Source organism: Panicum virgatum, chromosome 1K (genome assembly GCF_016808335.1).
Source record: "Panicum virgatum strain AP13 chromosome 1K, P.virgatum_v5, whole genome shotgun sequence".
NCBI classification, from domain to species: Eukaryota; Viridiplantae; Streptophyta; class Magnoliopsida; order Poales; family Poaceae; genus Panicum; species Panicum virgatum.
The window spans coordinates 7,550,073-7,566,323 of NC_053136.1; the positions used below are offsets into that span (position 1 = coordinate 7,550,073).

General features: G+C 45.8%; 3 protein-coding genes across 5 annotated transcripts; all 3 read right to left on the reverse strand.

Moving 5' to 3' along the window:
- Positions 1 to 268: 268 nt before the first annotated feature.
- LOC120652141 (basic leucine zipper 8-like) lies at positions 269 to 628 on the reverse strand. The gene has a single exon (XM_039929877.1). The coding sequence runs from the start codon at positions 626 to 628 to the stop codon at positions 269 to 271; it is 360 nt and encodes a 119-aa protein (XP_039785811.1).
- Positions 629 to 3,323: 2,695 nt separating this feature from the next.
- On the reverse strand, positions 3,324 to 8,392 carry LOC120648448 (serine/threonine protein phosphatase 2A regulatory subunit B''beta-like). Of its 3 annotated transcripts, XR_005664951.1 has the most exons (12): positions 7,824 to 8,392; positions 7,603 to 7,708; positions 7,194 to 7,293; positions 7,013 to 7,118; positions 6,793 to 6,883; positions 6,563 to 6,704; positions 6,277 to 6,424; positions 6,054 to 6,163; positions 5,120 to 5,276; positions 4,912 to 5,037; positions 3,859 to 4,807; positions 3,324 to 3,708 (listed from the first exon to the last, which is right to left on the reverse strand). XR_005664951.1 is itself a non-coding variant. In XM_039925235.1 (11 exons), exons 1-11 carry the CDS (start codon positions 8,235 to 8,237, stop codon positions 4,667 to 4,669), a joined length of 1,641 nt encoding a protein of 546 aa, XP_039781169.1. In that variant the 5' UTR covers positions 8,238 to 8,368; the 3' UTR covers positions 3,324 to 4,666. The 3 variants fall into 3 exon arrangements, 1 of the variants encoding a protein (XP_039781169.1); XM_039925235.1 differs by having other exon boundaries at positions 3,324 to 4,807; positions 7,824 to 8,368; XR_005664954.1 differs by lacking the exons at positions 7,194 to 7,293; positions 7,824 to 8,392 and having other exon boundaries at positions 7,603 to 7,630.
- A 5,954-nt stretch (positions 8,393 to 14,346) lies between these two features.
- Positions 14,347 to 15,217, reverse strand: LOC120648466 (protein GLUTAMINE DUMPER 4-like). Its single transcript, XM_039925244.1, has one exon. It carries the CDS (start codon positions 15,106 to 15,108, stop codon positions 14,659 to 14,661), a length of 450 nt encoding a protein of 149 aa, XP_039781178.1. The 5' UTR covers positions 15,109 to 15,217; the 3' UTR covers positions 14,347 to 14,658.
- Between the last annotated feature and the right edge of the window lie 1,034 nt (positions 15,218 to 16,251).

The window sequence follows — 16,251 nt, forward strand, 5'->3', positions numbered from 1 at the left end:
CCTGTTGGTAAAGCACCTAGCCAAATAATGCCCAGGGAAAGTGTTGTTAGGACCTGCAGTGAAATGGTCTCAATCAGATGATCAGATTCCTATCTACCCTTCTATTAAAGGAAACTCATGCCTTGCTATGTTGCAGCCAGAGCTCGATTGTGCCGATTCATATTAGTTGAAGAAAAGGTTCCATGAAAGAATATAGATGAAGCATGTAATCTCCTATATGTACTTATATGCTCCCTTTGAACAAATGGACCACTGAGTTAGTATCTATCTACACATACAACAGTTCCTCGAGGCTACTAGCCACTTCCATCTCATTGAGCCTTTTCTGAAAGTCAGCAGCTTCTTCTCTAAGTTTGGCATTCTCACGCACTATGCGAGCATGCCTAGCGATCATGTGGTTGAGCTCAATAAGAAGCCTCTGGTTTGTATCAAGGAGCTCCGCGACCTGTGATGACAGATCGTCCAAGCGCCTCTGCTTCCTCACGCGAGACCTCCTGGCAGACTCACGGTTTGATGCTAACCTTCTCTTCTTCCTCTCGTCGTTGCTGCGCCTCTCTTGCTTGTCTGCTGTCCCAGCAGGCATTGAGCTGATGGTGGTACTTCCACTGCAATTGTATGGACCAACCATGCCCAGTGGATCGAAATCATAGATGTGGAGATCATTTTGTGGTAGGAAAAAGCTAGTGAAGTCCAAGCCAGGGAGGCATGCTAAATTGGCTACACAATTTTGTTGCATGCTGAAGGGAGGGGCTTGGAGGTTTGCAGTGTGTAGAAGGAAACAAGCAGTGGTTTTACTCTTGAGCCACGTCTTGAATGAATGGAGGGGAAGGACGAGAAGGGATGTGTTCCTTTTAAATTGCAAGAAAGCAGCCCCTAAAGTAGAATACACTGACCCACCTGTGTTGTAAGCAAATTTGCTTTCTAACTTTGTGGCTGTTTGAGATTATCATCTTCATTTAATTAGATACAACCATTTGATGTTTTGTTGTAAGTATGTCAGTGTCACAAGGAAAGCTAGACTTTCTAAAAAATGTCTTTTGATGAGGAAATTCTGTCAGAACTCGGAAGTAACAACTGTTTGCTCTATTCCAGGTACAATCTGCAATACACCAACAGTAAAACTTTGTATGGAATGATGTCATACCGTCAAACGTGCATTTGAGACTACCCCAAAAAGAAAAAAAAATATAGCAAGAAAGTAGGCGAGAAGTAGTATATGTACACATCCTTTCTTCTTTATTTCCCATGCATACATAAATTTAAGCACCAGAATCTTAAAATCTGAAATGAAAAAATAACTGTGTCAGCCATTTAGGATTCGCAAGTACCATCACAGATTTACGGTGCGCAATAATACATTGCAACCATACAGCTATCTATTATTGCTTTGGCCAAGCTGTTCCTTGTGGCCAAGTAAAGCCATTTCCTTCTATGCTTTTTATGTGGAGATGTGACAATATCTTTCGCAAGGTAGCTAAGGTTAAATGAGGACCAATTGTTTCGTCCACTTTGGGGCATATTGCGTATGCGTTGGAAACTGTTTGGTCAATCTTTTGGCAACTTCTTTTTGGCGTATCTTTTCGAGATTCACAGAGAGCTAGTTTTACCTAAAACTCTAAGGTAGACGTGTTGTCATTTCTGAATGATATAACTGATACTGTGCTTTAGTAAGCAGTCATGGTTCTTTGTTGAGCTCTGGAATGGAGTTACAACTGGTTTTAGTTTTGTTGGATACAACCACACGAACACATCCTTATTTTACACATGGTATGAATCTGCTAGATAAAATTGGCATATAATTGAAAGCTTTTTCGTACTCAACTACTTAAAGTGGCAATGATTGTTTTACCAGAACTTATCAAATTGTCAAGAAAACTTGCATGTGTCAAAATGTCGATAGCAGAACGAATGGTTGTTCTTTGGACCGACTAGCAATCATATTATGTTGCTGTCAACAAAAAGGCAATAATCAGTGACTTTTGTTGACCACCCTCTTTTGTGCACCAGCCTTTTCTTTTCATATAGTTACAGGGGAAGGTGGAAGATCAGCTGCATTTCTCTTCAGTATGTTCCATACACCCCTGATAAAAACTTTCGACTCGCAGAATTTTTTGTATAAAACAACCTATACTTAATTTTGTTTTCTTATTGAAAACAGTTAGTGAATTATGTTTGTTAACGGCGTTCCTGAGCAATTTTGCATACATACCTTGTCACTGTCTGTTTTGTTACTTTTATTTTGACAGAGTGATATCTTTAGGTTCTTCTTGAAATGAAAGTATACTTTCATCGCACTGGAATTTATTGGCCAGAATAGGGGCTTGGATCGGTCAGGTCCTAGTCGGCAAGTGCACATCTCCTACAAGGCTAATCATCTTGCGTAAGGAAACCAGATACCACTAGCATGAACAAGGCTTGTCCTTACTTTGCATTTTTGAGTACCTCAGCACCCTAAAGGAGCTGATCAAAAGTGCTTTTCCGATGATGCTAATGGCTAGGTCCTTTAAGCTATTATTAGGACAATCATTTACTATTTCAATTATACAATTGATATTAGAGGATAGGGATGTGATTTGTGGGCTAAGTACCTTTGCCACCACAGTAGTTAGTGGTTTGAACTTTAGATGCACCTGTATCTTTGCTACGATTGCAAATTAAGTATGTAACGTGAATGGACATCATTTAGTATTGTTATGTGGCATACTGGCACCATACAATGGTTTTTGTGGATTCTAGAAAAGGAACCGAACCATAATCGCTAATAGGATTGCAGTGCTGAATCGGTCATTGCCCTTATGATTAATTTAACTAAAGCGTCACTTTAGTAAAGAAATGTTGGTGGCTACTTGAAGGCAGTGAACCTTGGATATAGTTCAAACCAGTATATTTTTCCACAATCCTTTTCTTTTCTGGTGGCAGGTTATGTGTCAGAAGGGTTTACCTCCCTAAAAGAATAGTATTGGTAGGTTGAGTTGAGTCCCGTAGTTTATTTCTTTGTTTTTTTAAAAAAGAGTGTCAGATGGAGACCCTTTCTTCATAACTTAAAGAGAATCTTTTAAACGGGATCTGTATCAACTCCACATGATGCTTAATTGGGATTCATACGCTCTGTCATAGAGGACATATGCATGTGCTTGTTGCTGACCAACTTTCCAGGATAAAACTCATGAGCAATATTAAATTCATCCTGCAAGAAATTGCAGTCCACATTTTTGTTTGCTTCCTCCCAGCTTACATATATCATATATCCTTCTCATCTTTTAACTGCAAAACAAACAAGGTCATGTAAGAGAATCAAGACCTTTGGATCCTGGCAACGTGTAGAAACAACAAGCCGACATTGTTTTCATTTGGCACTTAACGCCATGGTAGAAGTGTTAAACTGTTCACGTCAATTAATCATATTGCAAACTGTCTCAGTAGGTGGTGTTTTGCTGTCAGTTAGGCTGTTATCTTCCTAGTTGGAACATAGGAGGTGCCTAGTTGTATTATCCTTCGAGCTTCTTTCCACCGTTGTCGGAAGGATGCAGCCTTCTTTGCCCTTTATTTTGCTTAGAAAGAAGGCCAGGAGGACAATATGCCCTTCCTTTCTGTGACCATATGTTCTTTCGAGCAGGAGACAGTAATTGGTGGAGAAACGAAAGCAAATGCATGATCTTTGCAGGCAGCCAATCAAACCAGTGTCGTTTTCAACATCGGTCCTTCTCCCTGAAAATACAATGAATCACTGTTTAGTTTGATTGGTCTGACAACAGCTTTTCTTAGGCTGATAATCTACTAAAGATGAAAAAGAAGTGGTAGATAAGCAGCTTTTATTGCAAATTAGTAATTTTTCGTAGAAAGATGGTCAAAAAGCACCAGTCAATTTCCCTGCTGCTGCTGGATGTAGCATTGCTTTTGCCTTAGACTGTCATAAACAGTTCTGCTTCATGGGCGTTCCATCATCCTACATGAACCCACATCCATTCAGCAGAAAAATGGTTTGAGTCCATCACTGATTGCATATATTACTCTCATTATTGTTGGTATTTCAGGTATTACGTCTAAAAGGTGCATTATAAAATAATGAGAAATCTTGTATCATAGTATTACAGCTCATTGTTCTTGTGACTACTAACTAAACATAGATACAGGATACACAAGTAAAATGTTCTTCTTGATGACCTTATTCAACAACGAAAGAATACTTTGGTATATATCTAATGAAAACCCTAGGATAATAAAAATTGTGGTGCCAACTATTCACGATCTACCATACGATGATTGCATCCACAACAAGGACCCATGCTCTTCTCCTTATTTGTCACTAGACTTTTATGTGCTCTCATAATAATCACCAGTTGTTGTGCACTTGTTGCTGCCATGAATCAACTGATAAAAGCATAGCAGCAATACTAGATCAACATGGGCGTTGCTACAAAAAGCATTGTCACCAAGACCAAATGTACTCCACAACAAGCTAAATGGATGTATTTGTCTCAGCTTCTATGCCAAACTTGGATGGTGCCAGCAAGTGTGCAGCTGCCTCAAGTATAGCTTCTGTAGAAATAAACTATCAGATAAGTTCATATTTGACTGCCTTCATGGTTTCAACTTGAGATTATTAGAGCTGTATGCCTCTATGTGAATGATCTGATATCTTCCAAAATGCCACAACATATTCAATCTAAAAAGGAGATTCAAGTGACTCATCCCAAACATCTCCACTTGCATTTGAAGCATCTTCGCCATCTTCTTCCATCGCCAATCTTACATATTCTCTTCGTGCAAAACGATCCCAATCTGTTAATGATGGCTCTTCACGCATCTGCACTTGCATCAAAAAAAAGTATGTGGTGTTACCAATGATTAAAAAACAAATATATCAGATTGTCAACGGATGTCATAAGTATGAGTAGGAATTTGACTCACTTGGCGAATGAGGAATGGGTCCCTAGCTTCAAAGGCCATAAATTTGTTCAGGTTAAAGAGAATGTTGAAGAAATGCCCAGACAATTTGCACCTTCGGAAGTCTTTCAATGTCAAATAGCTCTCATTCTGGAACAAAAATAGTGCATGACTATCTCAGCATGAAATGTTTGGAACTAGGTAATCTACAAAAATCATAAATTCATACGACCTCAGGTCCAATCATGTCAATGAGCTGACATAAGATGTCCTCAAAAAGAACCGGTTCCTGGGCCATGCATTCCATGCGGTGAAGTTGTTCCTCAAAAAAGAACTGCAGTTCGTTGTGTGTGAGTATGCCATTGCCATCAAGATCTATACATTTAAACCTGAAGAGATGGCATCAATGCATTATTATGAGAAGTTGAACCTTTGGACTGCTGTTAATGGAAGCACAAATTAACATGACAATTTAGGTGAAGTGCAACCATTTGGGCCGAGGATCAAAGCCTACTGTAACAGACATATATGAATCTCCTTTATATTGGACTTGCTACTCAAGAATGAATTTTCCAACTTACTGTAGTTGTTCTCCTTTCTTAGAGTTAATCGAGGATTGAGTAAATAGAGTATGGGTCTATACAAAAGATCAATGAATGTCTCCAAAATTACACATTCATTCCTTAAGCATATGATTTATAGAAAAGGAAGTCATTGATAGAAGGACCAATAGTCAAGAATTCTACTGGGATAGGATAGGTTGACAATTAGATCAAGAACCACTATAGGCATGTCATTTCTTTTTACGCCGTTCAAAGTATGGGAATTTCTTGTGCCACTACCTTTTTAGTCTGACTCTTCATGTTGAAATTATTTTTAGGTTTATGAGTTACTCACTTCTCATTTCTGCTAATAGCCTCATGAAAAAAAAGAGAGAAAGTTTTGCTGTAAACAAACAACATCCAGCCTATGTTTTGCTATACCCTTGGAAGTGTTTAAAAAATTGTCTAAAACTAAAAGAGAGGGTACCGATGCTTCGGTGATAGGGAAAACAAATTTGAATCAAAACATTGTTAATGATAAAATTTATAAATACTATAGTACCGCTGAAAATAGCTGGAGTATCAGTGTATCACTCAGTTGAGGTATTAAAACAAACACCCTACCAATATTCCTGGCTTGGCCCTGTTGATTTGTCCTCTTCAGACAGTATAAAATGGACAAAATCTTCATACCCCATTTTCCCTTCAGCCTTGCTGGTAAATTTCCTAGGAACCTGTTATGCATCATTTAAAATTTTCAACGGACGTTCAGTATTGAAACAAACCTTAAGAGAACTAGAAGAATATGATATGGTAAGGGGGTGAGGGAGGGAAGAAGAAAACCAACCTCTGAGAAAATTCTATCTACAATCCTATATGTCAATGCATGGTTTCCATACTTAATAAGATTTTCTTTATCAATCAAGAAATCGTGGTCTGTGTCCAGCTCCCAAAACTTGCAATATATCACATAGAAATGCTCATATGAGAAATACCTACAGGGGAAAAAAAATCAATAAGTTCAATGTTGCGCAACCCTCAAAAATAGCTGCATTTTTCATAGAGCGGCACAGGAAAGTATATATGGACAGAAAGGTGCTGAAGTGTTAAGATTTAATTCAAATGTATCACACCTTAAAACTTTGTTGATATCTTCTTCATCATCAGCATGCCTGAGCGCACTGAGTAGATTTCCACGCTTCAGCTCCCTAAGTGATAGATGACCACTTCCAATTCGATTCAAGGAGTAGAATATCCTATATACGACAGTCTCAGCTGACAAATAATGGTGTATAAGTCAAAGACGATACAAGATGGGATTGTATACAATGTAAGAGAATATAGACGGGCAAATATAATCTACCATATCTTTCTTGAAATTCAGGTGTACTCTTTAAGAACTCCAGACCAGGATGGTTGTCCAAAAGGTCTTTAAGAACTGGTTTAAAATCCTCCTAAATCAATCAATAATTATGAAACATTGATTAGAGAAGTGCAACAATGATGAACCACAAGTGTGCTTTGCTGAAATAGTCCATTGCTCGTCTTTTACTGCACTTTTTTTTTGGACAAGAGAGAGTCACCTTCGTGAGGTAATTGCGATTCTGTTGCTTCAGAATCGTAAATACCTGGGTTGCACTGTCCATACTCATCAAATTGCTATTCACCCAAAAATCAATGAAGGCCTCCCTGGAATAGTGAAAGTAGTACAAAGTTTGTCATACAATAAGTTCGCACTGCAGACAACTAAAGTTTGCCAACAACCTTGCCACGAATCCTGTGCTCTCCTCGTCAATCTTAAAGAAAAGAGCAGTGGTAAAGAATGTCGGTAGCTTGCAGAGTTCCCTGGTAACCATCCGAAATTCTATCGTGCGGCCAAAAGAGTCACCCAAAAGGAAAAAAGAAAGAAAGAAAAGGATTAGCTGACACCCTCACAGTCAAACTGCTGTGATCAAGATAATTGTCAGTTTCATGAAAATCTCTAGCGGTACTTGCTTGCCATTACAAGTAACAGAATCAGGCATGACAAAACTGTCTTAGCATGGCCCCCTAATGTAGTTAAAAGTTGCTTTCACGAGTTCAGTTCATTTAATCAAATGCAACACGTACAGCGTGTCAAAAGGGGGAAAAAAAGAGCATTTGAGCTCCTTGGTACACATCCGATTCAACGCACCTGGAGCTCGAAGACCATTTGAATGGCCGGCGAAGAGCTGATCAACGGTAGAAATGCATTGCTTCTTCACCTCGTACGGCGGTGGTCGGCCATCTTGAAAATAGAACTGCCAAACAGCATTCGATTGATGAGCTGCCGTTCGTGGCATTTCAATTTCGTGCCGATTTGTCGAAATGAGAAGCGGAAGCGTGATCCGATCGGCGGATTCACGAGGAGCGTACCTGCGGTATGACCTCCTTGGCGGGGCGCGCGGCGGCCGGACGGAGCGGCGACGCGGAGCGGTTGGGCTGGCCGGCGCCGAGCCCGCTGGGCCTCCGCGAGAGGCGCGGCGACCTCGGGGAGAGCGGCGGCACGGCGGCGCCCCCCTGCAGCATCGAGGGCAGCATCGAGGCGCAGGCGCCCACCGCCCCGCCGCCGCTCGCCTTGGCCTTGTGCACGAGGCTGGCGACCAGCGCGGCGGTGTCCGGGAGCGAGAGCCAGTGCGCGAAGAGGCGGTCGAGGACGCCGCGCAGCGCGGGCGCCCCCGGCGCCGGCACCTCCGGCGGCAGCTGCAGGAGGTCCACCTGCAGCGGCAGCGCGCTCACCTGCGCCGCCGCGCTCAGATCCGCCGGCGCCTGCGCCGGTTCCTCCACCATCGCGTGTTCCGAGCGCTCCCCGCCGCTCTCGACGCGCCAGACGCCGATCCGCTCCGCTCCGGCGAGCGATCTCCGGCGCGATCCCGTCACGTGGGCGGGGAGGAGCTGGCGTCGCCAGGTGGAAACGGAAAGGCGAGGCCGGGAGCGCGTGGCGCGACGCGGTGGAAGAAGAGGACGCTCAGTTAACCGCTGGCTCCACGAATCTCGAGGCCACCTGCGCCGTCCGATCCATGGGCTGCGTGTCAACAAGCACAGGTTGCCCGGGTCAACGGCGATCTCGACAACTACACATGATGCCAGCAGTAGTGATGCGTTATGACGCTAGATCTGTAATAATCTTGTATTCCATTCTCTCTGTTTTCCATACAAGATCTCGCATCATAAAACCTTTGGAAAAGACTCTATTAGAACGAAATTTTTTTTTATAAAACAGGAGGAGAATTCCCCTACTGATTATATTATACGAGTGTTTTTATAGACATGTAGTAACAAATCAAAAAAAACAAATCAGGTCACTAGAATAAAAGTCATGCCAAGCGGCTTGATGTTGCAAACTCGAATAATTTGCATCGACTTCTAACATAACAATATACTTCACGATAGTTAACGAATCACGACTCGACTCGCGCGAGGAAATAACTGAAGAGGACAAACAAAACAATGGCCCGGGGAAACTTCTTGTGGCAATGGTGGTTCAAATCGACCGCCTCGAAAAAAATGAACAATGAAACACATACCATTTTAGGTTGAGATCAAGATTGTGATAATCCAAATAGGGTCCTCAAGCATCACTCGATCTTGGCAGATAGATGATGGGAGAAAGAAGTAGGAATGGAGGCGACAGCCAACCACAAATAGAGCTTTTTTTGAGGGGGTGGGCGTGCGGGATGTCGTAGATGGATGGAAGGGAAAGGAGGGGAGGGGAGGGGAAGTAGGACTCGAGGCCACCCGTAGACTCGGACCGCACATCCAATTCCTGCATATGCGTTGCAATAAACATATTTAGTTTAATAACTTCATGTATTTTCACATAATAATATGATCTAGTTTACATTAGTGTTATACTTGGTAGTTTGTGTATGATCGTACAGTCGTAACCGTTCAACGCCCGCAAAATTTGGAAATTTCGATGCTACAAGTGTTGTGCGTGTACAGTAGTTAAGCAATGCAAGTTGCAATCCTTAGGAGGACGAATATGTTTAAATTTGGTTATCTTGTTTGTAAAATCTCTATTTGATAAATGATAAACAGGCAGATCGAAGCAAATAAAAAATAGAAAAAAAACAAATTGGCCCATTGTAAATCTGGCCCAGTGCTGGCACATGGCAAAAAATAGTGCTTCGACGGCACGTCGTGCCATGGGCTCTACTTGCACTTGCACGTCGCCGTCTCCTTTGGGCTTTGGCCTATCCACTACAACACTTTTTTTCGCGAACATGGCTGGTCACGTATTTCATTAAGAGAAAAATAATAAAATAATTACAAACCATAACAAACAGAGACTATTAAGCCGGACACAGAGTATCATCAAGTAAGTGGCAGACGACCATAACCACAAACAAGAACATCAAGAACAACAGTGGATGAGACAAAACCGGACTCACAAACCTAGCCAAACCGCACAACTGAACCTGCTAAAAGAAACAACGTCACCAAAAGTACGAAGATCTTCAACACAAACAAGGTGGCAAAGCATTCACCCGGTCAATCAACAATGACGGCAAAACATCCATCCGAAGTGAACTCCAACCAAACGACAATGGTGGTAAAGCATCTGCCAGAGCAGTACGGCGGCAAAGTATCCGCCAACGAAGAGAGGGGCGGCAAAGCATCCACCAACGCAACCTGGGTGATGTAGAGGAAACTAAGCGAATGCAGGCACAGAAATGGATCCTCTCCGAAAAGAGCAGGCGACCACCACCGGCAAGAGCTTCCAAGACAACACCTCCAGGGCGGGAGCGATGCAATAGGTGCCGTTGTCGTCCGACCAACATGGTCTATATTTTCACCTGAAATCCTCACCGAAAAGGAGGCTATAGGGGGAAAGAGTGACGTCTTCAACAAGGTAAGCGACGCCCTCAAGCATCACCGTCACCAGCCCGCAAGCGGACCAAGGCTTTCACCTTCACCCCATTCCCTACCCCAAGCCGGCGGCCGGCAACCAAACCTGACGAGGGCGGCGCGAGAAAAGGCCCACCCAGGGCGAGCGGCGGCACGGCCACAACCCCCCGGCCACACAAGGCGGAGGCGGCACGACGAGTAGCCTCCAGCGACCCAGGCAGCGGTGAGATAAACGCGGCGATGACAGTGCAGCCAGGAGCTCCCGGCCACCCAAGGCAGCAGTGTTGCGTGGCCAGAAGGCCCCAGCCACCCAAGGCGGCGCCGGCGACGCGTCCATGGCCCCCGGCCACCCAAAGGTGGCGGCGGCGTGGCCAAGGGGCCCCCACCACCCAAGGGTGATCGGGCAAGACCCCAAGGGTGGCGGTGGCGCACAGCGCCCCACCCGAACCGGCGTCGGCGACGCAACCGCACACGAACTGGTGGCGGTGGCGCGCCCAATCCGGCGGCTGATCCGGCCATGGGGGCCAGATTCGGCCCTGGCGGCCGGCGGCAGCGAGGAACGGCGAGGTTGTAGTGCGGGAGGTGGGAGGGAGAGGAGAAGGCAGGGGGAGCGGAGCCGACTTCGGCTCGGCCACGGGCCGCCGCCGCCCGGACGGTTGCTGGTGGCTGGGGGCGGCGACAGGGGATAGGCTGACTAAAAAATCAGGAAATCTATTTTAACACTACAACAACACTGGAGAGAGAGAGAGGCCATCAGCCAGCGAGTGATCCGCGACCGGAGCGGCGACCGGCTCAGGCAAAGCTGCCTGCGCGTGCGAGACCCGCCGCCGCCGGCTGGTCGCCGCGTCGTTTATACAAGCTGCTTTTCGACTTGGAAAGGTCGCACGCCGGCGCCGGCGCGGACGATAACCGCAGCCGCAGTCACGTAGGTAGGTCTTGGTTTAACTTTGACGCGTCTACACACGCCCACACAGCTCGTCGGCCGGCGAAGGGCCGGCGAAGAACCTTGTGTGTTCGGGTTCTCTGCTATGTTCGCTCGCTTTCCTTCGACAAATAAAGCCTACACGAATGGGGGGAATATGTGCGTGCAGTACAAGTGTACAACAGGAAAAATTAGACTAGACCAAAGGAGGAGAATTCCATGAGCGAATGAGCTTTTCGGCACGCTGTTTCGATCAGAGCACGAATGAAACCATGGAGGAGCATGCATGCATGCATGCTCGATCTGTTCTCTGCTCAAGGAATCGAAGGAAAGCTAGTGATTCCGCTTGCAAACTGGTGGGCGGTGGCCATATTTTGGATCAGCTTATCACGTACACTACTACGAAAAAGTCCAATGGCGGACCCAAAAAATTTTATGAGCCTGACCATTTATAAATTATGCCTAACATTTATATTATATAGGCTGCTAATTATATAGACTTAATGGAAACAGAGTAGACGAGCCCGAGCCATGGCCCAAGGTCGCCGGGCCCTAGGCCCGCCACTGGATAGGCCAAAAGGTATCATCCCTAATTCTCACAGCTAAAAATAGTTGTTTGCAGGAGTAGACGGGTACCAAACCTGCCCCTAAAAATCTATTTTTAGAAGCGGGTCACCTCCTCACCCGTCCTTGAAAACTGATTTGTAGGAGCGCCCCCATCTGCCCCTACAAATGCATTTCCAGTGGCGCTCCAAGAAATATATTCCCAACCCACCAGAAAATTTACTGATTTGAATTTGAAATATACGATTATATTTTGCACTATTTTTTAATTTGGATTCTTGCCAATTTTAATCTATCAAACTAGTTTGTGATCGAGATATGGAACTTACGCTTACAAAATTAAATCATATGAAAATAAAACATTATTATAGAGTATCATTAAAGTGTATATTAAATAATGTTTAATTTCTTCTCTATTCCCTACGAACACTACTTAGAGGCGGCGTTGCTGCAAATCGGTTACGCTGAACCTACTGAGCTTCGTTCATATCTTCTGAGCACTAGAATTCGTTCGACTGAATTTGCATCGCCAAGAATTCAGTATCCTGCGACAGAGTTCAAAGAGATCGATCCGGCCGGGCCGTCCCCTGCCGCTATGAAAGGATCGGGTGCTCTAGCCTAAGAGGGGGAGGGGGTGAATTAGACACTCTAAAAACTTAGACATATGTCTCCAACTAGTTTGCACAAAACTTAAACTAAAACAAGCTATCTAGATATGCAACTATGATTGTTCTAGTGTGAAACCCCTATCCCAAAAGAGTTTAGCAACCTATAGCCTTTCCTATTCAAGAAACTACTCTATGAAAGTAAAGGCATACAAATTGCTAGTATGAAATGCGGAAGCTTAATGAGCGGGATAGGAGATAGCAAACTCTTGACGCGGGTGTTTATCCTGTGGTTCGGTTAGCCACAAAGGCACACCTACATCTATGTTGATGTAGCACTCACTAAGAGTATTGTTACTCGGCCACCATGTCTCTTCCGTGAACACAATCACGGTCACCTTGGCCCCGGATTCCACTAAGGAGCTTCTCCACAAAGGATGAGGGTCTCCACGTCCCCCGCACAAAGATGTCGTCGCCGCTCCACACCAAGTCGGAGGGTCGATGACGTTGACGGCGAGCTTCAAAGCTCCAAGGTGCCGGTGCACCAATCTCTTGTTTTGGTTCACTAGAGAACCACAGCACAAAGGCTCAAGGCCTTGCAATCACACTCACTAAGAGCTAACATTTACACAACACTCTCAAAGTGTGCTAAGGGCTAAGGATATGGTCTTGATGCTCTTGTATGACTTGGAGATGTTTTTTGGTGTGTGTGGGATGTCCAGCAACTCCAGCAATCTTCAAATGACCGGGGTGAGGCGTATATATAGGCCACCAAGTCTTGTAGCCGTTGCTCCAACGGTCAGCAAAAAATCTGCGTATCATCGGATGAACCGATGCCTCTGGCAGAGGTAGCGTCGGTTCATCCGGTCACTCATAACCCAAAGTAGCCGTTGAACTCCTGACAGCTGACACAGTGAACATCGGTTAAACCTATGCTTGCCCGTCGGTTAAACCGATCACTCACAGCACTCTGGCCTTCTTCTCTTCTGCTGACGTCATTACACCGGTGCTTTGCTCCGATGCATCGCCGGTTCATCCGGTGCTGAAGGATCTTCTTCTGGGCGACTTGTATCATCTCTGGAACACAGTACGCCCAATGCACCGATGCCCCTTCTTGAACCATCGGTTCATCCGGTGCCTATAAGCTGGCTTGGCTTCGATTCCCTTCTGCACCAATATATCATGACGTCGGTTCTTCCGACAACCATCGGATGCACCGATGCTTAGGCATCGGTTCAACCGGTGCTGCTGTTTTCTGCAGAACTCGTCCAATTCAGCGTTTCTTTGAGTTCTTTCTTCGTGTTTTGCTTTGCATGGCCTTTTTACTTTATCCCTGGGATCTAGAAATGTTCACTTAATAATACCATTAGTCCCATTGATTGCGTTGTCATTCGATCACCAAAATCACTCGAAATGGCATAAATGGTGCCATGTTCGTTTCACGCTACTACACTGCAGCTGTAGCCAATAATCGATCGAGAACATCAAAACATGGTGCTCGTTCCTATAAGGCAAAACATGGTGCGCTTAGCGAAGCAAGCTTTGGCAGCAGTTTCAACTCACTAATAATCACTAGCTTTGCCTGCCTTCCAGTGCACGGCCATCATCATGCATCTGTGAGTGCTTTCCCTTTCCGGGTTCGGAGTTCCGGATGAGGACGGACGCGACCACTAGTGCTCCCTGACTCGGTACTCGTTAGGCAGCAGGCAGAGAGACATATATGCAGAGAAGCTAAGCTACCGCTGCACCTTTCCTTCTCTTTAGAAAGCAAAGGGGAACAAAGCTAAAGTGACCGATTGATCGATGTGGTTATCTCCGTGATCATCACTGGCTGGTTAATTAATTAACTGATGATAATCCGCACTAAGTTATAATGCAGAGATAACTGTTAGGATCATGTTTGAGCAGAATTACGGTTTGTGGATAAACCAAACAGACAGTCTGCAGCCGTTTGCCCGGTTTCGCAACCTCGAAAACCTCCTTGATTATATGAGATAAGAAACAGGAAATGATCGATGCAGCCGGATGTAGCTTGCAAATTTTTTGATCTTCAGCTCTGCACAGCACACCGTACCTAATCATTACGTGCAGACAGCACTGCAGGTCACAAAAGTAAACTAACTATACCCAGAAAAAGCGAAAAAAAAAGAAATTAAGTCGCGATGAACAAAATTGCTTCTTCGATCCAGCAAGATCAATCTTAGCGCGTGCCGGCGCGCGATCGTTCTCTTTCGGCCAGTTGGGCGCGATCGAGCGGCAGGGGAAGCGCCTACACGACGGCGGCGTCGTCCTTGCCGCCGGCGCCGGCGCCGTGCGGCGGCTTGGCGTCGTCGTCACCGGCTGCGGCAAAGCTCGCGAACGGAGCGGCGCTGGCGAGGAACGACGGCGCGCTGTGGCCGGCCATGACGACGAGCACCTTGGGCGCCGCCGCGTCCTCCCTGCCGAGCGGCGCCAGCACGCGCGCGGCCATGACCTCCCCCTCGGCGCCGCGACCGGCCTCGTCCGCCTCCTTGCGGCTGCTGCAGAGGAGCACGGCCAGCGCCACGGCGATGAGCGCCATCACCACCGCGAAGCCGATGAAGAGGTACGGCGTCGGCGTCGACCAGAACGGCGGCGGCTGGAAGTGGCGCCCGTAGTCAGCCGCCATGGCCGCGGGCGCCACCGACGACGACGCTCCGCCGCCGTCCTCCATCGCCATGGCGATTCTTGCCAGCCTCATCTTCTGTTCTTGCGACTGTGCGAACAATCGATCGCGTCCTGGTGATCGACAATGGTTGGTGCTTTGGTGCTATCTGCGTGTGGGGATCGGAGGATGAGGTGAAAGGCGATGGATGGGGAGGGGTTTTATAGGAGGGGTTGGAAATGCATGGAGGCGGGGCCCGCTGCTGCCAAACTGTGTGCCCCCAGGTTTGTGTGACAGCCAGTGGTTAACCTGGATTACGGATAGATCATCGATCTGGGCTCGCTCATGGGTTTGGTATTTTGATTCGATTTGTGTTAGGGCAGGATGCTTGTGTGGTTTCTCCTTTTCAAATAAAGGAGTGGGGATCGAGCTGATTTTATTTATTTGCAGCTAGAGGGTAGCTAGAGTTGGCGCATGATTCCGTAGGGTTAGTGGGAGATATATTTGTAGATATATTAAGCAAATATGAGTATACTAGTACAGTTCAAGCTGGTAATGGTTTGGACTGCCACCGGTTCTAACAGTCTGGTTCTCGTTGTGGTTGGCTGTGGTTCAGTGGGAAATGGTTTAACATTCTAAAGTGGTCTAATTTGGTTTGGTTTTATTGGAAAATCAGTTTGGGTCGGTTTGGTCTAGACTTCAATCCGCTACTTCCTATCCTTTCTCTGTACGAGCAGAACGACGGCGAGGGCGAGCAGCCGCTGGCACCGCGCGCTGTCCGGTCCATCGATGCCCCAAAAGCCCGAGGTAGCTCGTTTGTTTGGTTAGAGGAATATGGTTTGGTGTGGTGCGGTTCAGTTCGGTTTTGGTTTCAAATCACTAGCAGATTAATTTGGTTCAGCTTTTGAGGAATATGGGTTGGTGTGGTGCGGTTTGAATGGTGAGCATATTTAGCAGTCGGATTGGTGTGGCTTTGGTCTGGATACCAGACCATTAACAGCTTGAAGTACAGTGCCCGTGCGTTGCTACGAGTAACACTGCTAGACTCCTATTAGAGTTCCGATTGATAGGTAAAGAAAACATTGCTTGCAGGAGTTGGCTAACTTACGGCCGGCCGTAAAATCAACCCTCCGTACGCCCGATCCGTTTTTAGAAAATAAACTATATTATTCATTTCCTGTTTCGGTAACCCCACCTACACCTCCTCCCCCCACGTTTCAACCTTGCGGGCCCACAAAA